The sequence below is a fragment of the Chanodichthys erythropterus genome, chromosome 18 (assembly GCF_024489055.1).
Source record: "Chanodichthys erythropterus isolate Z2021 chromosome 18, ASM2448905v1, whole genome shotgun sequence".
In the NCBI taxonomy this organism is placed as follows: domain Eukaryota; kingdom Metazoa; phylum Chordata; class Actinopteri; order Cypriniformes; family Xenocyprididae; genus Chanodichthys; species Chanodichthys erythropterus.
In genome coordinates this window covers 4152274-4176804 of record NC_090238.1, presented here as the reverse complement: position 1 = coordinate 4176804, position 24531 = coordinate 4152274, and the positions used below count along the sequence as shown (strand labels likewise).

The 24531-nt window shown below is 43.2% G+C and overlaps 2 protein-coding genes across 3 annotated transcripts in view; both read right to left on the bottom strand.

Moving 5' to 3' along the window:
* tfb1m (transcription factor B1, mitochondrial) overlaps window positions 1–725 on the bottom strand; it is a 41447-nt gene extending 40722 nt beyond the window's left edge. Inside the window, exon 1 of one of the 2 annotated variants that reach the window (XM_067368430.1) lies at window positions 693–725. The gene's annotated coding sequence lies outside the window, so the exon portion shown is untranslated. The other variant, XM_067368431.1, reaches the window with a different exon arrangement.
* Window positions 726–1936: 1211 nt separating this feature from the next.
* LOC137007113 (E3 ubiquitin-protein ligase TRIM35-like) lies at window positions 1937–24307 on the bottom strand. Its single transcript, XM_067368428.1, has 6 exons — window positions 23680–24307; window positions 15792–15887; window positions 15328–15558; window positions 15228–15250; window positions 15028–15146; window positions 1937–4157 (listed from the first exon to the last, which is right to left on the bottom strand). The coding sequence occupies exons 1-6, from the start codon at window positions 24079–24081 to the stop codon at window positions 3673–3675; spliced, it is 1356 nt and encodes a 451-aa protein (XP_067224529.1). The 5' UTR covers window positions 24082–24307; the 3' UTR covers window positions 1937–3672.
* Window positions 24308–24531: the final 224 nt, after the last annotated feature.

Genomic DNA, 24531 nt, shown 5'->3' with positions numbered 1-24531 from the left:
CATTTAACTGATTAATTGATTGTCTATTATGTTACTGCTTTTGTAAGCGTCCTTGAGTTTGGGAAAGGCGCTATATAAATTAAACACATTATTATTTATGTCAGTACAAGTTAAACATCTCCAACATGCATTTTAGTCTGGACTATCTTAAACCGGGTTACAGACTCGTAATGCTCGGGCAACACCTTGTGGTTAATGATCTGAACTGCAGTGACTTTGAGTCAAACTGTCGGTTTTACACTTCAGCTGATATTGTTAAGGGTAAAATAATATACATAGCGATTTATGGATCTCCCCAATTTATGAAAACATTTGTGGTTTATTGTAAAATATATAAACTATAATTCACAAACGGAACTTTTCGGGTAATAACAACGACTAACGTTAGTCTATCCTGACGCAGAAAAACAGAGAATAATGGGAATACAGTGGGTACCTGTATTAAAGCACAGACACATGTCCTGATCGAGAGATTTACAGACTGCATGAACCTCCAGACAGTTAAATGACTGACAGCTATGCTAATAAACAACACAACAGTGTCTCTGTTTAACAAACCTAAGCGCTTTAAAAAGTGATTTTTATATATTTCACTTCTTACTCAGCAAAATATTTAAACAACATCTATATTCAATAAGAACAACGCTGTTTTAAGCCGAAAAACACACAAACAGGAAGCACGTTTTCCTCACCAGTGCAGCTGTCTTCCGGAGGTTATCCTGACGCCGAAGCGTTTCATCCAATGAGGTGTCGACACTGAACAAACTGACCAATCATGTCGAGGAGGGGCGGGGATTATTGGTGCCCTTGAAAATGTGCTTTTTTATGTCAAAATTGCCCATAGTGTCCACCAGAGAATATGTGGCAGATTTACAGATGATAAACACTACATGTTCTTCTCTCCTCAATTTACACTAAACCAGAGCTTCACAAACCTTCCTCACATGCAGATAAACATATGAAATATTGATTTGTTTTATTTTAAAATTGTTCAGATGTGTTTATGGTTTAAACTGAAGAGATACTGTATTAAATAAACAGCAATGTTGTGTGTATTTATCAAACTAATCAATAAAATTATATACAATCATGTGAAAACTATAAAATATATACCAAAAAATATATATAAATATGAAATATTGCAAACGCAGCTGAAATTCATTCATTTAATTTCATTCTTTATTCCCGGTTCATATGCATTTTTTTTTTTTTTTTTTTTTTTTTTTTAGAAAGATGAGAATAGATGAGAACTTTTTACTGTTTAATGTTCTATTATGTAAAAGTTTTTGTTATGTTAATGTTTTTTTGGAGATTACCGTTGGTGAAGTGTTGAGCTTGGGTTGAGGACCTGCTAACTAAAACTGCCTTTTTTATCTAATGAAGCAACCACTAAAACAGTGCTTTGAATCAAACCAGTATCATTTCTAGACTGCCTGATTATCATGTATAAATAGTTATGTTAAGTTTAGTTGGTTGCTAAGGGACAAAACAAAAGCATTAATAATCATAGGATTATTATACATATAGAATTCATTACAAACAGATTTCCAGGCATTTCTCTCTTTTCCCCATCCGTTTTTTTGCTTGCTTTAAAAGAACTGTCTCTTGTTTAGTAAAGTTTTTTATTATTATTGCAGTCTTCTTCTGCTGCCATTGTTTTTCTTGGATTTGCTTCTCAGTTCCATGGCAACCTCTCTCATGCTAATTCAGATAAGCACAGTTGGTTTTAAATTAATCGTTTATTTTAAGTCAGGACTCCATAGTCCAGGTTTTAGTAATCTGTACTTAATCTGTGTTTCAGAAAGCCATTTTTTAAACCATGATTAATTATTCTAGATTAAAGCCTATCCTGTCTTAATAACCCTGTCCGGGAAACCGCTCCATAGAGTTCAGAGTTTATGTGATGATAAATGAACCCTGCTTTCTGGAATAGCCTGTTCAATTCAAGCTATTTATAACAAATACAGCTCACACAAAGACAGATTTTATTGTATTAAAGAACCAGGGAGAAGTTTAGTGAATCCTGAGACAGTTTAACTTCACCTCTATATCCAAAGATAGTTCATTCTTTTGAACAAACTGCAATAGAGTTTCACTAAAACACTTGTGTATTGATACAGAAAGAGACTGAAGGAGAAACAGATTGAGATCAGATCAGAATATTTATGACTCTCATTCACTGCATAAACTGATTCCAACACTAATTATTCAAAATAAACAATAATGAAATTCAGATTCTGTGAAATGGTAATAAAAACTGTAATAAAGATCAGTTTCATCAGAAAGCTGACTGAATCACATCAGAATTATTAGTTAAACAGAGTTTATTTCTCAAATGTGCTGAAATGTTTTTAATGCAGGAATTAGTGTCCGAAGCGTCTCGATCGTCTCCGGGTGGTTGGTCCCAGTATAGGTCATAAACCCCGCCCTCTACGGCTAAGAAAAATTAAACAATTCAATTACACAAAAATCCAAAGATGCTTTCTCTCATTTTATGTATTTTTTATCACACTGAAGTTCAAGTGTTGATTTTTTTATATATTTGTTATTTGATGCGATAAAAACAGGATGTGACGTCATGATTGACAGCTGTGATTGACAGCTTCTCTGAGTGAAGTAGTCACTGAGGCACCGACAGACTTTTTTCAGAATGAGATTGAAACTTTATCTTTTCCATAATTTCCATAACTACATTTCCATAAATGTTTATTTCATAAATGTTTTTTATTTCAGGTTCTGAAACAGCACAAGATGTCATATCCCAATATCCCAATATTCCAATGGCAGCTTCACTTTTCCACAATGGAAGAGAGTGAGGAGCGTCTTCCGTGTTTTTTACAGTCTATGACATCATCATAAACCTCAAAAACAATGACAATCAACGAAATATTCAGATAAACAGATCAACTCTGAACATCACAGAACAAGCTACGACAGTCACCAAAACTGGGACATTTCAGCTGCATAATTTATTCACACTGCAATGCATGCTGGGAGTCATGAGTGAGTTTTGTACTAGCTGGTACCCAGCATGCACTGCAGCAGAATCGTCATCATTGTTCAGATTCATTCACTGATTCTTGAGTCTCTGTGAGTCTGAATGATGCAGAAGCTCAAAACCTTTAAATTCTGTTCTGAAACTCAGTCTTTCTCAGAGATTTCAGTGAAACTTTGACTTTGTTTTTCAGAATCAGATCCATAAATAATAAAAGTATTTATTGTTTATATCCATGAGTTTAAATGAACAAATGATCAGTTAAACTCAAATAAACAATTATTAATTTACATATTCAGAGAAACTGTGGCGAATTAGGTTCAGTTTAATATATATATAATTATGTGAAAATTAGCAAAGTGACAAACTTCACTGAAATAATAATCAGGTAAATGTTTATTATCCTAAAACTGTCTAATAATTGATCTTATTGTGTAAAGTGATTTTTAAACTTCTTCTAAACTCTAATTAAATAAACTTGTTGTTTATTGATCTGTTGATATGAAATATGAGAGTGTGAGTGTTGCTGTAGTGCTGATATCAGTCATGTGATCATCACGGCCCAATCATAGCCACCGTACTGATATTCAGATCAACAGCACTCTTACTCATGTGATCTGGATTAAATATTGGAAACATGATGAAAGCAGGAAGATCCAGACCTACAGGAGTAACGATTACTGACTATTGACCGGTAAGATCCTCAGAGAGTCACAACAGAAGAATGGAAAGAGTGTGTGAGTGAAGGTGTGTGTGAATGTGTGTAGATGTGTGTTAGTTACAGGATCAGAGAATGACACCGTTCCTCTGTCATAGTCCAGATTCACTCTCACACGATCAAGCTTCTGTTTGACAAGAAAACAAGAACCTACAGTCCATCTGTATGACACACACCAGACATCAGTGCTGAAGAAACTATATCCCTTCCTCTGGTTTGATCCTTTAGTTACTCCAAGAATCCAGGAATAACTCTCTTTAACCTCCACATCCCAGCAGTGTGTTCCTGAGTTAAAACCCTCTGATCCCAGAACACAGTAATGACAGTCAAATCTCTCTGGATTATCAGGAAGAGGTTGTGTGTTCCCGCTGTTTCTCACACTGGTCAGATCATCAGACAGGACGAGATGTGGATCTGCAGTGTTTGGATCCAGAATCACAGGAGCTGATGAGACACAATCAACAAATGCTTTTATTGTTCATATAATGATCAAGAGTGACCCAACACAGATTATTATGAATTATGACACTGTTGATCAAACACATGTTCCTCTGATCACTGTCAGTGCTGTTATTAGTTTCACTCTCATTTTATCATGAACTACAAACATTAAATGTGTGATTCAGACATTTGTGTCCATCAATTAAAATCACAATAAATCATGAGATCTGTTGAGATTTCTGCTGTAGATGAAAAACTGTAAGTGTGTGTCTGATCTTCAGCAGCATCTGATCATCTTCATGTTATCGGCTCTTATAGTCTGTGTTGATTTAAATCAGTTTATTCTCACTGTCTGTTGAGTTTCACTCACTAATTATGAGACTTGAGGAATTATTAGTGAATCTGAAAGATGAAGTTGTGCTGTGACTTTTAGAAGCGATCGGGTGTACGATGTTCCCCGGCGGGAAAAATAGTCCCATAGACTTTGAGATGAACTTTGACAGGTCATAGCTCTGAGCGAGAGTTGTACCCCTGGGGTGTAAGAGCCAAATGTGCTCCATTGACACACTATGGTGAAGGGAATGATCACCCTGATCACATGATTCTCCTACTATTGGAACTTCCATAGGGATTCTGTATTGAACATTACTATGACCACATAAAGATAAAGGGGTGGGCTCATTTAACTCAGGCAACCAATCAGTGTCTCAGGATCATTGTGAAGATATCAAGCCACACCCTAGCAAACATTTAGATCACCCTAGCAACAAATTCCATAGACTTCCATTCAAAGAGATCAAAAGGGAATATCTTTAGATAGAAGTGTCATAGAAACACAAGGGTCTTGTTTGACTCTGAGCAGCAAACAGCCAATAATGAATCACCTTCAACACTTCCTAGCCACTCCCTAGTAACCATTGTCAAGCACCCTAGCAACCGAAACCCAAAGAAGGATATCTTCAAATCTGAAAGTCAGAAACTTTATATTATTCATACTGACAGGCAGCCTTTGAAGTATCATGATTGGCAGTTGCCAAGCTACTCCCTAGCAACCTAAGAAGTTACCCTAGCAACCGTTCAGCAAGACCTGTATCTCTGCATCAGAGCATTGTAGAGACATGGGGTCGGCTCTTTTCACTCATGCTAGCAAAGTGGACTTCCAACTATTATTGTTTTTGGTGGCCCGTTTTAATTTTAGTTTTAGTCTAGTCTTTGTGTTAAGCGCTAATTTTAGTTTTTATTAGTTTTAGTCATGTTCATACTCTTTCTAGTCTAGTCAAGTTTCAGTCGACTAAAAGTCTGAGCATTTTAGTCTTATTTTAGTCAGATTTATCCATGACTATTTTAGTCTAGTTTTAGTCGACAAAAACTGATGACATTTTAGTCTAATTTAAGTCAATGAAAATTTTATTTTAGTCTCTTTTTAGTAATGCAATTCTATTTAACCCAATCAATATAGTATTACAATATAGTATAGTACCTAGTAGTATAGACGAAACTAAAATTTTCTTTAGCCAAACCCATTTTAAACAAGGTTATCTTATTATATTATTGTTCCCTTTCGATACTTCACTCGTACTGCGTATGGGGAAAAGTCTCCCTTTTTCCCCGTCACTGAAGCCTTTTTCAATAACGCAGTGTAACTGCATCATCATTGGTTCACTCATAGACAAGTCGTTGAACCAATGACGGCCCGGCATAGCTGCGCGGCCTATGGCGAGAGAGCGCGCAAACTTTCCCGCCGAAATGGGCGGGGCAAAGGGCTATATAAGCAGGCATTTCGCCATAGGATTTCAGTCCTTTCTCCTTCAGCGACGACAACGCATCTCTTCGCTGAAGCCTGAGGAAGCTCGCCGCCTTCAAGAAGCTCCCGCCGCCGTCTGAAGAGGCCCCGCAGCGGACCCAGCTGAACTCGCCGGTCGGAGACAGCGCCGGCGCCCTCGCTGACTGCCGCCCCGAGCGCCGTCCTCGAGACGCCCGCCTCCCGCTCCCGCTTCCGGCCGCCTTCTCAGCGTGTCTCCTGCCGCCATCCGGCGCGCCTTTGAGAGTTTCTCCCGCGGCTTCTGCCGTTCTAAAAGAGCGTTCCTCCAGTGGTTCTACCGCTCTAAAAGAGCTTCCGCGGCTCTCGCCGCTCTAAAAGAGCCCCCACAATCGCCGTTATAACGGTGGCGGCGTTGCGACGTGCAGAGCCCCTCTGCACGACGACGACGGACACAGCGAGTGTGTCGCGTGCCTGGGCAAGTCCTCATGCCCGCACTGCGAGATCATGAACCTTGGTTCTCTACGCTCGCGGGTCGCCTTCTTCACTGAAGGCGATCTCGCCGCTCGCGCCCTCCCGTCTCCTTCCTCCCGCGAGCCGGCCAGGAAAAGACAGCGGGGTAGAGCGACTCGGCGCCCGGAGTCGTGCGAGCTCACGCCGGCCCAGCCCCCGCGTTCCTCGCCTTCTCCCTCTAGAGAACAATCTCCCGTCCTGTTCTCCCGACCAGAGCAGCGTCCCTCTGCAGATGCGAGCGACCTCGTCTCGTTTGGAGGATCTGACGAAGAGCCCGACGACTCCATGTCTCTTGCGGCTTCTGAAGCGGAAGGATGGGCTGGCGAGCCGGACGAACCCGCTCCCCCGCCTCCTCTGGAGCCCATTGAACACGGCCAGAGAAGAGAATCCTATCCAGAGCAGTGGAGGAGTTAGACCTCGACTGGGCCCCGCCGGAGGAGCCATCACGCGGCCGCCTGGATGAGTGGTTCCTGCCAGGCCGTCGCCAAGCCCCTCACCAGCGTTCCGCTCCGTTTCTTCCTGAGGTGCACGAGGAGCTTACGAAGTCGTGGCGCGCTCCGTACTCCGCCCGCCTCCACACAACGCACCGTTCTGCCCTCACTGCTGTCGACGGCACAGAAGAAAAGGGCTATGAGCACTTGCCGCCCCTGGATGAAGCGGTGGCAGCTCACCTTTGTCCTCCCGCGGCTGTGGGATGGAAAACTAAAAGAGCCCTGCCTTCCAAGCCCTGCAGAACCACCTCTACACTGGCTGGAAGGGCCTACACCTCTGCTGGCCAAGCTGCTTCGGCGCTTCACACCATGGCGATCTTCCAGGTGTTCCAGGCTAAACTCCTCCGCTCCTTGGACGAGTCCGGCACTTATGCACCTGCCTTCAAGGATCTCCGCAGCACCACCGATCTAGCCCTGCGGGCCACGAAGGCCACTGCCCAGGCCATCGGGCATTCCATGGCCAGCCTGGTTGTGCTTGAGCGCCATCTTTGACTCAACCTTACGGAAATTAAGGACCTGGATAAGACGGCCTTTCTGGACGCCCCAGTCTCCCCTTCCGGTCTTTTTGGGCCAGCGATGGATAGCTTCACTGAGCGCTTCACAGCAGCGCAGAAGTCGTCTCAGGCCATGAGACACTTTCTGCTCAAGCGCTCCAGCTCCGCGTCTGCTCCCAGCCGCCCCAGGACTGCGCCGGCTCAGCAGACCAAGCCTGCACCATCCGCCTCTCAAGCAGCACCGCCTAAGGAGCATCGTCAGCGCCCTCGCCCTGCTAAGCGCCAATCCTCCTTCCCGAGACGCCAGGGATGCTGGCCCAAGATTGTGCTGGACCCGGTGACTCCGAAGACGTCCTGATCCGAAAGCAGGAAGGAAGAGGGTCGGTGAATGTCTCGTTACGACCGGACCACCCCGAAAGCTCCCTCGTGCAGTCTCCCCTCCGCCTCGTTTAAACCCGGGCGCGGGAGAAATGCTCTGTGTTGTAACTGGGCCCACACTTGTTGCGCCCAAACAAAACGCCGTTTTCGCGGCGAACACTATTTTACTTCCTCAAAAAGAGAGCAAATTTCCTCTTCCACCCCCTTCGGTGCACGGCCCCCTTCCCAGCGGCCTATCACCCAACATCATTCAACCCCTTGTCACTCGGGCCGAGGCCTGGCAGGCCATCCCCGACGTGTCAAGTTGGATCCTAGGGATCATAAAGCAGGGCTACTCGCTCCAATTTGCACGACGGCCCCCTCGCTTTGGAGGGGTGCTTCAAACCTTGGTGAACCGAGGTCATGACTTTACTGAAGAAAGGGGCTATAGAAATAGTTCCCCCTTCAGAAAGCGAGTCAGGCTTTTACAGCCGTTACTTTCTGGTCCCCAAAAAGGATGGCGACCTCAGGCCCATCCTAGATCTCAGACTTTTGAACCGCTCCCTCATGAGACGGAAGTTCAGAATGCTGACGTTGAAGCAGATCCTCGCACAGATTTGTCACGAGGACTGGTTCTGCTCGCTGGATCTGAAAGATGCATATTTTCACATCCAGATAGCCCCCCTTCACAGACGATTCTTGAGATTCTCATTCGAGGGAGTGGCGTACCAATACACGGTCCTGCCCTTCGGGCTGTCTCTGGCTCCTCGCACTTTTACCAGGTGCATGAACGCGGCGCTTGTCTCAGAGGGGAATCCGGGTTCTGAATTATCTCGACGATTGGCTCGTTCTGGCCCATTCGCGAGTCGAGCTGGAACACCACAGATCTGTACTCCTCAGCCATTTGCAATGCCTGGGTCTCAGGGTCAACTTAGCCAAGAGCTCACTGCTCCCCAGTCAACGCATTTCGTTTCTGGGGGCAGTTTTAGACTCTAGACTTTAGCGCGCCCTGGCAGTACAGCAGCTCGCGGCTTCCGTCAAGAACAAAGCCTACCTTCCTCTGAAGCTCTTCCAGAGGCTCTTAGGGCTGATGGCTTCCGCCTCCCCAGTTCTGCAGCTCGGCCTTCTTCGGATGCGGCCGCTACAGTTCTGGCTGAAATCCCGGGTCCCCCCACATGCCTGGCGGCACGGCCGATTTTGTCTCAAGGTCAATCGGGCCTGTCTTTTAGCCCTGAAACCTTGGATGAACCCTGCTTGGTTCAGTCTTGGGGTACCCCTACAGGCAGTGTCACGAAGGACGGTGCTCTCGACGGACGCATCCAACTCAGGTTGGGGGGCTCTGTGCGAGGGCAGACCGGCCTTCGGCTCGTGGTCCCACGAGGAAAGCCATCTCCATATCAACTGCCTCGAAATGTTGGCAGTGATGAAAGCCCTGCAAGTTTTCCAGGCTCACTTGACGGGACGCCACGTCTTAGTCCAATTGGACAGCATGACTGTGGTGTCATATATAAATCACCAGGGCGGTCTTTCGTCCAGCCGCTTATGCGCTCTGGCGAAACGTCTTCTGGAGTGGGCAACACCAAGGCTTCGGTCGCTCAGGGCGACTCATATACCTGGCAAAACCAACCTGGGTGCAGATATGTTATCTCGGAGCAACGTCCCATCAGACGAGTGGATGCTCCATCCCCAGACGGTTCTCAGGATCTGGGAGCTCTTCGGGAGGGCGGAGATAGACCTCTTCGCCTCAGAAGACAACTCTCATTGCCCAACATATTTCTCAAAGGAAGTCGATGCGTTGGCCCACACCTGGCCCAGCACACTCCTTTACGCATTTCCCCCGATCGCACTGATCCCGCAGATCATCAGGCGAGTCAGGGAAGACAGACGCAGAGTCCTCCTAGTGGCCCCGCTCTGGAGGAGCCAGACTTGGTCCTCAGAGCTGTTCAGGCTCTCCACGAGAGCCCCATGGCCCATTCCCCTGAGGCGGGACCTCCTCTCTCAGGCGAACAAAACAATCTGGCACCCACAGCCAGAGCTCTGGGCTCTACATCTCTGGTCCCTCGATGGGAGCCGACTAACCTTCCCAGGGACGTACTAGAGACCATATCTCAGACGAGAGCTCCGTCCACGAGACGCCTCTACGCCCAGAAATGGTCGGTCTTTGTTGGTTGGTGTTCTACACGCAACATAGACCCCGTAGAATGTGACGTATCTCCGATACTGTCCTTCTTACAGGAGCGTTTGGATCTGGGGCGCTCCCCCTCAACGCTCAAGGTATACGTAGCAGCCATCTCGGCGTTTCATGCTCCTATCGCTGGCCAGTCAGTGGGTCGAAACAGCCTTGTGGTTCGTTTCCTGAGGGGTTCTAGGCGGTTAAATCCTCCTCGTCCCCTTACTGTTCCCACTTGGGACCTTTCCTTGGTCCTTAGGGCTCTCAAAGGTCCCCCCTTTGAGCCGCTGAGTTCAGCTGACCTCAGGCCGTTAACCCTGAAAACCGCTCTGCTACTTGCTCTAGCATCGGTCAAGCGCGTTGGCGACTTGCAGGCCCTCTCTGTGAGCCCTGCGTGCCTCGAATTTGGGCCTAACGACTCTAAAGTCGCGCTGAAACCTAGACATGGCTACGTACCCAAAGTGCTCTCTACTCTGTTTAGAGCTCAGGTCATTTCGCTCTCTGCTGTTCCTCCCTCCACGGATGAACAGGAGCTGGAGTTACTCTGCCCTGTCAGGGCATTGAGGACCTATGTAGAGCGATCGCAGCCTTTCAGGCAGTCAGATCAGCTCTTTGTCTGTTTTGGTGGCCGCACCAAGGGGTCTTCGGTCTCAAAACAACGTCTCTCGCGTTGGATAGTTGACGCGATTAATCTCTGTTACTCCTCCTTGGACATGCAATGCCCCTTAGGAGTTAGGGCTCATTCCACCAGAGGAATGGCTTCCTCCTGGGCTTGGTCTAATGGAGTTTCCATTAAAGACATCTGTGAGGCGGCCGGCTGGTCCTCGCCGTCCACTTTTATCAGATTCTATCATCTGGACGTTCCGGCCTTGCAAGCCCGGGTCCTCTTGGTGTAACTAGATGGCCTCTTCGAGTTCCATCTCTCACCGATCAGGAGTTATCTCCTCTTGTAGTGTAACAAGGGTTACGACGGCTTTGCCTTCCTACTTGCTCTCTCGGTCCCCCTTCGGCGTCCAGAACAAGTTATGTCGTTCCCTGCCGTGGCACGGCGCGGTTGAATTCGTTCCCCATACGCAGTACGATCTAAGTATCGAAAGGGAACGTACTCGGTTACTAACGTAACCTCGGTTCCCTGAGATACGGAACGAGTACTGAGTTACTTGCCGTGCCACGAGGCTGCGGCTTCAGTGTCGTCGCTTCAGTCGATTGGCCTGAAATCCTATGGCGAAACGCCTGCTTATATAGCTCTTTGCCCCCCCCATTTCGGCTGGAAAGTTTGCGCGCTCTCTCGCCATAGGCCGCGCAGCTATGCCGCGCCGTCATTGGTTCAACGACTTGTCTATGAGTGAACCAATGACGATGCAGTTACACTGCGTTATTGAAAAAGGCTTCAGTGACGGGGAAAAAGGGAGACTTTTCCCCATACGCAGTACTCGTTCCGTATCTCAGGGAACCGAGGTTACGTTAGTATCCGAGTACGTTACCTACATTATATAGATAATACCTTATAATGCCTTGAGATGTCTCATCCCTTTTAGACCTGAAAGCTTTTTTCGTTTTTTTTTTTCGTTTTTCTGAACGACAAACGCAAAAGTAAAGACTCATAAATCCAAAACTGTAGCAAGGAGAGTCAAAAGATAGGTATCATTTGATAGAACACTTTTTAATGTTTTAGAAAATATAAATTACACTTCAACATTTTCATGCTGAAAAACTGTTGATAAAAGACAATATATAAATATATATATATATATTATTATTTAATTTCATTTTATAATTTTTCATTTTTTTTTTTTATTTGACATGGAATAACTCAGGAAGGCATTAAGATCAGAGAAATTCTTTTTTGGTGATGCTCTTTTTCAAATTTTGTGGTGATAAAGTGTCATTCATTTTTTCGCAGCTAGATGGCGCCCACAGGCAGTAAACTCCGGTTTAGAGGCACTTCTCAGCACTCGTTAGGAGTTTTTCTAAATGGTTAGATGCATTAAAAAGTTTCTAAGCTTTAAGATGATACCTATACACTCTGCATCCAGGAAAGATGAGAGACATGTTTTTAGCCAAGTATGTTAAATCATTCCATGAGTAATACCTTGTGATCAACGCAATATATTATGTTGATTTTGGATTCATTTTAATCGTAAGAATCTGCTTTAAATAATGATGTGCATTTTCTATGATCTGTGCAATTTTTCATTAAGTTATGAGCATGTGAAATCTATTTAACTACAAATCGGTCCCTTTCTCTATGTCAGAGGAAGTGACATCAACTGCGTCTGCGCAGTGCGACCTGATGCAGCCCCTGAAGTGAGACACGGGAAACAGAAATACTGCAAAATATTAATAATAATGCAACTAAAATAACGTTATAACATTTCGTCTCGTCTCAATTTGGTTAATGAAAATGAAGAGATATTTTAGCATAGTTTTTATTTGTAAACCACATTTAGTCTCGTTTTTATTCGTCAACAATATTGCATTATACATTTAATTATTGCCATCGTCACATGACCAGCATTTACGTTGCGTCTCGTCTCGTTTTCGTCACGTGATAAAGGTCCGTCGACGACAATATTTAGTCATAATTTTCATTGACAAAAGCAGCACTACTTCAAACATGTTAGACATGCTAGCAGTGAATAGCCACATGCTAATAGTGATTAGCTAAGTGTTAAATCAGGCTGAAAACATGCTAAGAACTCTATAACAACTCCATAACCACCTATGGCAACTACCAACCACCTAGCAACACCATAGCAACCACCATGAACACCCTAGCAACACCTTACCAACCACCTAGATTACTGTAATAACAATCTAGCAACTACCCTGAACACCCTAGCAACTGCCTAGTAACAACTCATTACACCCTGGCAACCATCTAGTAGCCTAACATCTAGAAACCACCCATAATAACTTAGCAATGGTCTAGCAACATCCTAGCAACCATCAAAAACACCCTAGCAACTGCCAAGCAACACCCTACCAACCACCCAGATTACCTTATCAACCATCTAGGAACTGCCGTGAACACCCTAGCAACTGCCTAGTAAAATCCCGGCAAAGAGTGCCGAGTTTTTCCACTGCAAGCACCGCTCACATTTTCTTCAGGAAATGTACATTCTAGTTAATATTATTATTATTATGAGTGTAAATCTTCTAACTGTAACTGTGGTTTGGGGGGGGGGGTTAAACTGAGGGGGCACAAATAAGATCTCGTGGTGCCGGGCCTGCCTGTTTCTGAGTCTCAACGCCTGAAATCGCGCTCCGAGGCAGGGTGGTGTGCTGACTAGAGGTGAGGGGGCACATTAACCTAGGTGGCCGGGCCAGGCCCCCTGGGGCCCCCCCGTGGCGCCGACCCTGCCTTTGCACACTGAGTCCGAAATATTTGCATGCGTTTTTTCATGTTCGTAATCCTAAAAATTCATCATGCACAGAGACCTTGCACACTGATGCGCGTATTAATGAATCTGTTGCGAAAAAAAAAAAAAAATCGCAAAACAATACAAAATGGAGTCTTCAAGCAGTGAGAATGATTAGTTGTCCTCTCTATTCTTAAAAAGAGATGAAGAAAGAGGAAATATTGGGTCCATCCAATCCCGAGATTGAATAGAGAGAAAGGATAGTTCACCTCATCAAGGAGCTGTGGGATTATCCGAGCGTTTCCAAGTTTACTTCAGGATGTCAGTGGGTCAGTTTGATGCTTTGCTACTGGCACAATCTCTCTTTATATTTTGTATCTTTGTATTCCGCACTTTGTTTGTCATTCAGTGCTGCTGCTTTGTGCTGTAGACGACGTGGATCAACTTGTCAGATGGCATTCTGGATTTTTGCGTTCGCGTACAGTGGCTCTGAATTGTCAAAACATCTCTCAAAATGCGTGACACGGATGCGAAAAACGCAGGAGATCGAACCTGATCCAAATATTTTTATGACGGACGAAAGTTTCGGAGGCAGTGTGTAAACGTGATTGACATAACATGAGGTCGTATTTATTTTTTTAACGTGCGAAAGTTTTGCATGCGAATTTGTGTGCAAAGGCCTTTACGGTTTTTCTAAAAATGACGATCAAAACTCTGAAAAATCCCACAGACTGTCACTGACAGAATGATCAAATGAGCCAAAACTGTTCAAACTCCAACTGACAAAAAATCAAATCTAAACAGTGCAGAAAGTGAATCCAGAAACACTAAACAGGAGCTTCAATAAACTCTAAAAATGACCAACATTGTTCAGCTTAAGAGTCTTCATCAGGATAAACAACAGACACAATGAACATTTTAAGAAAATGTCTCCATACTGAGTTACTCATACAAAGAAAAGGATCTGAAGAGTCCTGTTGAAAGACATTGTGATTATATGTGATTGGTCTTGTCATGTGACCATAAAATGTCATATTTTTTCTTTCTTAGTATTGAAAAGAAGAGTAAAGCAGAGTACAAGAGGAGGCAACATTCGGAAAATATGAGAGGCTTTCTGATTCCAAAAGGAATAGGTTTCCATACAAACGTGAAGCAGATCTTTTCAGAGTTTGCAAAAAACAAATGAACAAACGAACAAACAAAAATCAAATGTGAATTAGGTGTGTTTCCATCAAGTTGTTCGAGCGGATGGTGGTGGTGTTGGTAACCTAGTAACCAACAGTAAATAAAACACCATCAGCGGAAACAGATGATTAGTCACATGGGTTTAATGTTCGCAAATTTGTTTCCATCTCCCATTATTCACATTAACTCTTTCAAAAACACCTCAAGTGAGCATAAAAACTTATTTGCTATTTAAGGGATTTTTCTGAGAAAGTGCTGCAGAGCAAAAGGGTAGAGCTTACATGATGCCCGGTGAGGAGGAGTGAATGTTCAACCCTATCTATCTATCTATCTATCTATCTATCTATCTATCTATCTATCTATCTATCTATCTATCTATCTATCTATCTATCTATCTATCTATCTATCTATCTATCTATCTATCTATCTATCTATCTATCTATCTATCTATCAGTTTATGTCATGAAGCACCTTTATCTCTCCACCCATCCATCATTTCCAGTGTGTGTGTAAGAGCTCAGATCTTCTGCAGTCAGACTCACTGTTTTGGACGATGTCCTGCATCTTCTTCCAGACTCTGAACGGCAGGTTGCCCAAGTAACGTGGCACATGAATCAAAGCTCCAGAAGCCATCTGTGGATCCGGCTGTGAGCTCTGGACTCTGGAAGAACATTCAGGAGTCAGAACTGCAGTGGCTTTGGATCAGAACCAGAGAGACCAGAGACAGGAGCAGATCACTCACCTTTCCTTTGAGACTGGAAACTCCTGCAGAACAAACACACCATTTATCATCAAGAACTCAATCAATGAACCAATGATCAACCAATGATCTGAAATCAGACCTTCAGAAAGCAGACGTCATTGGCTTTCATCATCTCCTCCATGTCTTTGATTGTGTGTGAAAGAGCTGAGATGTGTCTGTTCATCTCCTCCAGCTTCTCCTTCATCATCTGCTTCTTCTGCTCCTCTTCCTCCCTCAGTGCAGTGATTGTAGCTTCTTCTTCATCTCTGAGAAACTGATGAAGCTTCTCAAACTGCAGTTTAATCTGACGCTCTGTGAGCTCAGCTTGAGACTGAAATCAAATCACTTTCACTTCAATCATCTCAATCGACACACATCAACACTTCACATCATTCATATCAGAGATAAACTCGATACCGACATATAACGGATCCAGAAGCAGATCGCTGCTCGTCATTTACAGAAATAATAAACTGGAATCCATTATATTAAATATATCAGATCATAACTGTATATAGTGATCCTACAGCTGTAATGAAAATGACTCTGATTCTGTTTCCTCACCTTGATGTGTTGAACTGTTTTCTCAAACTCTCCTTTCATTGTTTCATTGTGTTGAAGTTTCTCTTGTAAGGACTTCAGTGCTGTATTGAGCTCCTCCTAGAATTGAACAAAAACACATAAAACACCAGATTACAGTGAAGAGAAGAGAATACAGTGATATGATCATATAATGCTGTGAAAAAGTATTTGATTCCTGATTTCTTCTGTTTTTGTGAACATCTCAAACTAAATTAACTCAGAAATTAAAACCATAAAACAAAGGCAGCCTGAGAAAACACAAAGTACAGTTTGTAAAAGACAATGTCATTTTTTGAAACAATTTTTTTTTAATCATTTTATCATTAATGCAGATTGACTGTTGTTCTTACTACTCTGAGTAATGATGAAGGATGGAGCAAGATTTGTTTTACAAGCTAAAACAAAAAAACGTAATGTTACATCAGTCATTCACGTTAGTGCGCGGATAATGTATGTGCTGTTATTGATACAATTAATAATACTTATTACAATTAATACTTACTAATTAATATTCCCATATGTGCACCACAATAAATCAGAAATATACACATCAGTTTGTTGATGGACACTTGTTAATGCTGATGGTGAGGAGTTACAGTTGCAACATCTCAATATACGTCAAACTGAGTGAATCACTGAGAAATGTCCTGCTCAAGCTGTTCTTATGATGGAGGTTCAGGATGAATAACTAGTTCTTCCATTTCATCATCGCACTCACACTCGGTTTGATATGGTAAAATTGACGCCATTATTACTGTCTTTACACTGTGTACAATCGCTGAGCTTAATTTATTAAGCCTCCAGCACTGAAGTTCTGTTATAGTAATGGCTGCTGATAGTATCAATGATTCAAAGCACAGGAGTAAATCCAGTTATGTAAAGTTGGCCGCATATTCACAGATTCGAATTTCCAGGATCAATCACTCCAGTACTAAACTCTGTAACTACACAAATAACACCTCTTTTCAATTGTAGGAATGTAGAGAAGCAGCTACAACCTAATTTTCCTCAAAATCAGCTTTCCTCCACGGTGGACAAAAAATATTGATCTCTATCTCTATCCGAAGGAATCGTCGGCAAAGTGAAAAACCCAAACAGCGAATACAACAAAAACAGTCAATAACTTCACCAAATTCAGTTCACACATCACTGCTGTCCTGATAGTTATACTGCAACAGGTATTTTGAGAAAAAGTCTTTTTGCATAATAATGATGTTTTTATTGTGAAAATAATTTCATATCTCTGCCCACTTCTTCAGTTGTGTGTTCACTACTGACTACTCCTGATGTGTGTTCACTACTAACTACTCCTGGGGCCCTATTTTGCACCCAGCGCAATTGACTTTGTACACCGACGCATGTGTCATTCCTATTTTGCAGCCGCGCTAAGCGGGCTTTTCCCTCCACAGAAGCACGTCGCTAAACTAGTGAATGAACTTGTGCTCCCTGGGCGGTTCAGCGCAAAAAAGGAGGCGTGTTCCAGCGCAAACAATCCCTGGTGCTATTTTGCTGTTCCATTAAACAATTGCGCCACTGACCAGAAAAAACCTAGTCTAAAGTCAGTGGCGCGTTGCGCGTTGTTCATTATGCTATTTTAAGGGCGCATGCTTGACCATAATGTATAGCGTGCACAACGCGCATACACTTTGCTCATGTAATCTACACAGATGCAACAGTTATTTTTGCAAATCGTATGTCACACTAAAAAAATATTAACACATGAGATGACAGAAATCATTGTGGTGTGCCACGAAGATGTGAAAAAACCTGTTTAACCGACGCTATTTTGGGTGGGTTTCTCCCATCCCCATACAACTTCTCTGTCTTTCACTGCTCTTACAAGAACATCAGTCTCCTCGGCTGTGAACCGCTCCTGGCGTGCGCCTGGTAAATACGCCATAATAACAGCAATCCATAATGGAACTTGCGCACCTGCTTTTAAAGGGAATGTTGGATGACGCTCTGATTGGTTTATTTCACGTTACGCCCAAACCACACCTATGAATAATGAAGCTACTTCAGACCAACCCATTTTAGATTAGCGCCGGGCGCAAGAGCCATTTATCCTGCCGGGAAAATAGCAACAGCGCCGAGACCCGCCCACAAAGTTACTTGCGCTTCACGCTTTGACACTTGCGTTTCAGATCGTTAAAATAGGGCCCCTGATGTGTGTTCACTGCTAACTACTACTGATGTGTGTTCACTACTAACTACTGATGTGTGTTCACTACTCACTACTACTGATGTGTGTTCACTACTAACTACTACTGATGTGTGTTCACTACTCACTACTACTGATGTGTGTTCACTACTAACTACTACTGATGTGTGTTCACTACTAACTACCCCTGATGTGTGTTCACTACTCACTACTACTGATGTGTGTTCACTACTCACTACTACTGATGTGTGTTCACTACTAACTACTACTGATGTGTGTTCACTACTAACTACTACTGATGTGTGTTCACTACTAACTACTACTGATGTGTGTTCACTACTCACTACTACTGATGTGTGTTCACTACTAACTACTACTGATGTGTGTTCACTACTAACTACCCCTGATGTGTGTTCACTACTCACTACTACTGATGTGTGTGTTCACTACTCACTACTACTGATGTGTGTTCACTACTCACTACTACTGATGTGTGTTCACTACTAACTACTACTGATGTGTGTTCACTACTAACTACTGATGTGTGTTCACTACTCACTACTACTGATGTGTGTTCACTACTCACTACTACTGATGTGTGTTCACTACTAACTACTACTGATGTGTGTTCACTACTAACTACCCCTGATGTGTGTTCACTACTAACTACCCCTGATGTGTGTTCACTACTAACTACTACTGATGTGTGTTCACTACTAACTACCCCTGATGTGTGTTCACTACTAACTACCCCTGATGTGTGTTCACTACTAACTACTACTGATGTGTGTTCACTACTAACTACCCCTGATGTGTGTTCACTACTAACTACCCCTGATGTGTGTTCACTACTAACTACCCCTGATGTGTGTTCACTACTAACTACCCCTGATGTGTGTTCACTACTAACTACCCCTGATGTGTGTTCACTACTAACTACCCCTGATGTGTGTTCACTACTAACTACCCCTGATGTGTGTTCACTACTAACTACCCCTGATGTGTGTTCACTACTAACTACTACTGATGTGTGTTCACTACTAACTACCCCTGATGTGTGTTCACTACTAACTACCCCTGATGTGTGTTCACTACTAACTACCCCTGATGTGTGTTCACTACTAACTACCCCTGATGTGTGTTCACTACTAACTACCCCTGATGTGTGTTCACTACTAACTACCCCTGATGTGTGTTCACTACTAACTACCCCTGATGTGTGTTCACTACTAACTACCCCTGATGTGTGTTCACTACTAACTACCACTGATGTGTGTTCACTACTAACTACCCCTGATGTGTGTTCACTACTAACTACCCCTGATGTGTGTTCACTACTAACTACCCCTGATGTGTGTTCACTACTAACTACTACTGATGTGTGTTCACTACTAACTACCCCTGATGTGTGTTCACTACTAACTACTACTGATGTGTGTTCACTACTAACTACCCCTGATGTGTGTTCACTACTAACTACCCCTGATGTGTGTTCACTACTAACTACTACTGATGTGTGTTCACTACTAACTACCCCTGATGTGTGTTCACTACTAACTACTACTGATGTGTGTTCACTACTAACTACTGATGTGTGTTCACTACTCACTACTACTGATGTGTGTTCACTACTCACTACTACTGATGTGTGTTCACTACTAACTACCCCTGATGTGTGTTCACTACTAACTACCCCTGATGTGTGTTCACTACTAACTACTACTGATGTGTGTTCACTACTAACTACCCCTGATGTGTGTTCACTACTAACTACCCCTGATGTGTGTTCACTACTAACTACTACTGATGTGTGTTCACTACTAACTACCCCTGATGTGTGTTCACTACTAACTACTACTGATGTTTGTTCACTACTAACTACTGATGTGTGTTCACTACTAACTACTGATGTGTGTTCACTACTAACTACTACTGATGTGTGTTCACTACTAACTACTACTGATGTGTGTTCACTACTAACTACTACTGATGTGTGTTCACTACTAACTACTGATGTGTGTTCACTACTAACTACCCCTGATGTGTGTTCACTACTAACTACCCCTGATGTGTGTTCACTACTAACTACCCCTGATGTGTGTTCACTACTAACTACCCCTGATGTGTGTTCACTACTAACTACTACTGATGTGTGTTCACTACTAACTACTACTGATGTGTGTTCACTACTAACTACTACTGATGTGTGTTCACTACTAACTACTCCTGATGTGTGTTCACTACTCACTACTCCTGATGTGTGTTCACTACTAACTACTCCTGATGTGTGTTCACTACTCACTACTCCTGATGTGTGTTCACTACTCACTACTCCTGATGTGTGTTCACTGCTCCTGATGTGTGTGCACTACTAACTACTAACGATGTGTGTTCACTACTAACTACTCCTGATGTGTGTTCACTACTCACTACTCCTGATGTGTGTTCACTACTCACTACTCCTGATGTGTGTTCACTACTCACTACTCCTGATGTGTGTTCACTACTCACTACTCCTAATGTGTGTTCACTACTCCCTACTCCTGATGTGTGTTCACTACTCCTGATGTGTGTTCACTACTCCTGATGTGTGTTCACTACTCACTACTCCTGATGTGTTCACTACTCCTGATGTGTGTTCACTACTAACTACTGATGTGTGTTCACTACTAACTACTACTGATGTGTGTTCACTACTCACTACTCCTAATGTGTGTTCACTACTCACTACTCCTGATGTGTGTTCACTACTCCTGATGTGTGTTCACTACTCCTGATGTGTGTTCACTACTCACTACTCCTGATGTGTTCACTACTCCTGATGTGTGTTCACTACTAACTACTGATGTGTGTTCACTACTAACTACTACTGATGTGTGTTCACTACTAACTACCCCTGATGTGTGTTCACTACTAACTACTCCTGATGTGTGTTCACTACTCACTACTCCTGATGTGTGTTCACTACTAACTACTCCTGATGTGTGTTCACTACTAACTACTCCTGATGTGTGTTCACTACTCACTACTCCTGATGTGTGTTCACTACTAACTACTCCTGATGTGTGTTCACTACTCACTACTCCTGATGTGTGTTCACTACTAACTACTACTGATGTGTGTTCACTACTCACTACTCCTGATGTGTGTTCACTGCTCCTTATGTGTGTGCACTACTAACTACTAACGATGTGTGTTCACTACTAACTACTCCTGATGTGTGTTCACTACTCACTACTCCTGATGTGTGTTCACTACTCACTACTCCTAATGTGTGTTCACTACTCACTACTCCTGATGTGTGTTCACTGCTCCTGATGTGTGTTCACTACTCACTACTCCTGATGTGTGTTCACTACTCACTACTCCTGATGTGTGTTCACTACTCACTACTCCTGATGTGTGTTCACTGCTCCTGATGTGTGTTCACTACTCACTACTCCTGATGTGTGTTCACTACTCCTGATGTGTGTTCACTACTCCTGATGTGTGTTCACTACTCACTACTCCTGATGTGTGTTCACTACTCCTGATGTGTGTTCACTACTCACTACTCCTGATGTGTGTTCATTACTCCTGATGTGTGTTCACTACTCACTACTCCTGATGTGTGTTCATTACTCACTGCTCCTAATGTGTGTTCACTACTCAATACTCCTGATGTGTGTTCACTACTCCTGATGTGTGTTCACTACTCACTACTCCTGATGTGTGTTCATTACTCACTGCTCTTAATGTGTGTTCACTACTCACTGCTCCTAATGTGTGTTCACTACTCACTGCTCCTAATGTGTGTTCACTACTCACTGCTCCTAATGTGTGTTCACTACTCACTACTCATAATGTGTTCACTACTCACTACTCCTGATGTGTGTTCACTACTCACTGCTCCTAATGTGTGTTCACTACTCACTACTCCTAATGTGTTCACTACTCACTAACTCCTGATGTGTGTTCACTACTCACTGCTCCTGACCTGTGTTCACTACTCCTGATGTGTGTTCAGTACTCACTACTCCTGATGTGTGTTCACTACTCACTACTGATGTGTGTTCACTACTCACTACTCCTGATGTGTGTTCACTACTCCTGATGTGTGTTCACTACTAACTACTACTGATGTGTGTTCACTACTAACTACTCCTGATGTGTGTTCACTACTCACTACTCCTGATGTGTGTTCACTACTCACTACTCCTGATGTGTGTTCACTACTCACTACTCCTGATGTGTGTTCACTGCTCCTGATGTGTGTTCACTACTCACTACTCCTGATGTGTGTTCACTACTCCTGATGTGTGTTCACTACTCCTGATGTGTTCACTACTCACTACTCCTGATGTGTGTTCACTACTCCTGATGTGTGTTCACTACTCACTACTCCTGATGTGTGTTCACTACTCCTGATGTGTGTTCACTACTCACTACTCCTGATGTGTGTTCATTACTCACTGCTCCTAATGTGTGTTCACTACTCAATACTCCTGATGTGTGTTCACTACTCCTGATGTGTGTTCACTACTCACTACTCCTGATGTGTGTTCATTACTCACTGCTCTTAATGTGTGTTCACTACTCACTGCTCCTAATGTGTGTTCACTACTCACTGCTCCTAATGTGTGTTCACTACTCACTACTCCTAATGTGTTCACTACTCACTACTCCTAATGTGTGTTCACTACTCACTGCTCCTGTGTGTTCACTACTCCTGATGTGTGTTCACTACTCACTACTGATGTGTGTTCACTACTCACTGCTCCTAATGTGTGTTCACTACTCACTACTCCTGATGTCTGTTCACTACTCACTGCTCCTAATGTGTGTTCACTACTCACTACTCCTGATGTCTGTTCACTACTCACTGCTCCTAATGTGTGTTCACTACTCCCTACTCCTGATGTGTGTTCACTACTCACTACTCCTAATGTGTGTTCACTACTCACTGCTCCTAATGTGTGTTCACTACTCACTGCTCCTAATGTGTGTTCACTACTCACTACTCCTGATGTGTGTTCACTACTCACTGCTCCTGACCTGTGTTCACTACTCCTGATGTGTGTTCAGTACTCACTACTCCTGATGTGTGTTCACTACTCACTACTGATGTGTGTTCACTGCTCACTGCTCCTAATGTGTGTTCACTACTCACTACTCCTGATGTGTGTTCACTACTCACTGCTCCTAATGTGTGTTCACTACTCCCTACTCCTGATGTGTGTTCACTACTCACTACTCCTATCGTGTGTTCACTACTCACTACTCCTAATGTGTGTTCACTACTCACTACTCCTGTGTGTTCACTACTCACTACTGATGTGTGTTCACTACTCACTACTGATGTGTGTTCACTACTCACTACTACTGATGTGTGTTCACTATTCACTACTCCTAATGTGTGTTCACTACTCACTACTCCTGATGTGTGTTCACTATTCACTACTCCTAATGTGTGTTCACTATTTACTACTCCTGATGTGTGTTCACTACTCACTACTCCTGATGTGTGTTCACTACTCACTACTGATGTGTGTTCACTACTCACTGCTCCTAATGTGTGTTCACTACTCACTACTCCTGAGGTTTGTTCACTACTCACTACTCCTGATGTGTGTTCACTAGCTTGAATGGTTAAAAGCAGAGGACAAATTCTTAGTGTAGGTTACCATACTTGGCCTTCACTTATATGTGAAGCAAGATACATTGTCTTACCTTATATTCTGAAACCACTTCACTGATGGGTCTGAATTTGTGATTGTCGTGTTGTTTTGAATCTCTGCACACTAAACACACAGGCTGTTTGTCCTCCAGACAGAAGAGTTTGAGTTTCTCACTGTGTAAACTGCAGATCTCCTCAGATCCTGGTGAACGTGTCTCATTTCTCTCCGTCAGGACCAACTCACACAAGTTTTTTAACACAAGATTAATTGGAGGATCAATTTTTGAGGATCTTCTCCTGCAGACAGGACACTCCTGAGTTTTCTTGGTTCTCCAGAACTGTTGAAGACACTCTTTACAGACACTGTGACTACATGATAAAAGAACAGGAGTCTTGAAGATTTCACAGCACACGGGACAAGAAAGCTCTTCAGCAGAAACATTTAGTGAAGCCATTTTCACTGTTTGAGCTCCAGCAATATAAACTTTACTTTCACTTTCTGAACGACGGTTTTAAAAATGAATCACCTCGAGAATCACAACAATCTGTTCAGAAACAAATGTCTCACAAATCCTTCTTGAAAGTGTTTCTCTTCATTCTCCACTGATCGCTGATTCTTTATTGCTTTTGTCAAGAGAGAAGAGAGTCAGTATGACAGAAAAGAGAAATAATAAGTCAGTCTCTTCCTGGTAAGTGTTGGAAGAGGGTGGAGTTTATGATCACGTGTGGTTCAAAGAACATCAGGATTTCTTCAGGTTAAATTTGAACAAAACATGCATTAAACTGAAAAATTGAATGGTAGTTATAATGTTGCAAAAGCTTTATATTTCAGATAAATGCTGTTCTTTTGAGCTTTCATCAAATAATCCTGAAAAAAATGTACACAACTGTTTTGTAATAATAAA

Coding starts and splice junctions, on each gene's coding strand:
- LOC137007113 (XM_067368428.1), bottom strand. CDS start 24,081: ATGGCTTCACTAAATGTTTCTGCTGAAGAGCTTTCTTGTCCCGTGTGC. Junction 15,888..23,679: donor AAGTGGTTTCAGAATATAAG/GTAAGACAATGT, acceptor GTTCAATTCTAG/GAGGAGCTCAATACAGCACT. Junction 15,559..15,791: donor AAACAGTTCAACACATCAAG/GTGAGGAAACAG, acceptor ATTTGATTTCAG/TCTCAAGCTGAGCTCACAGA.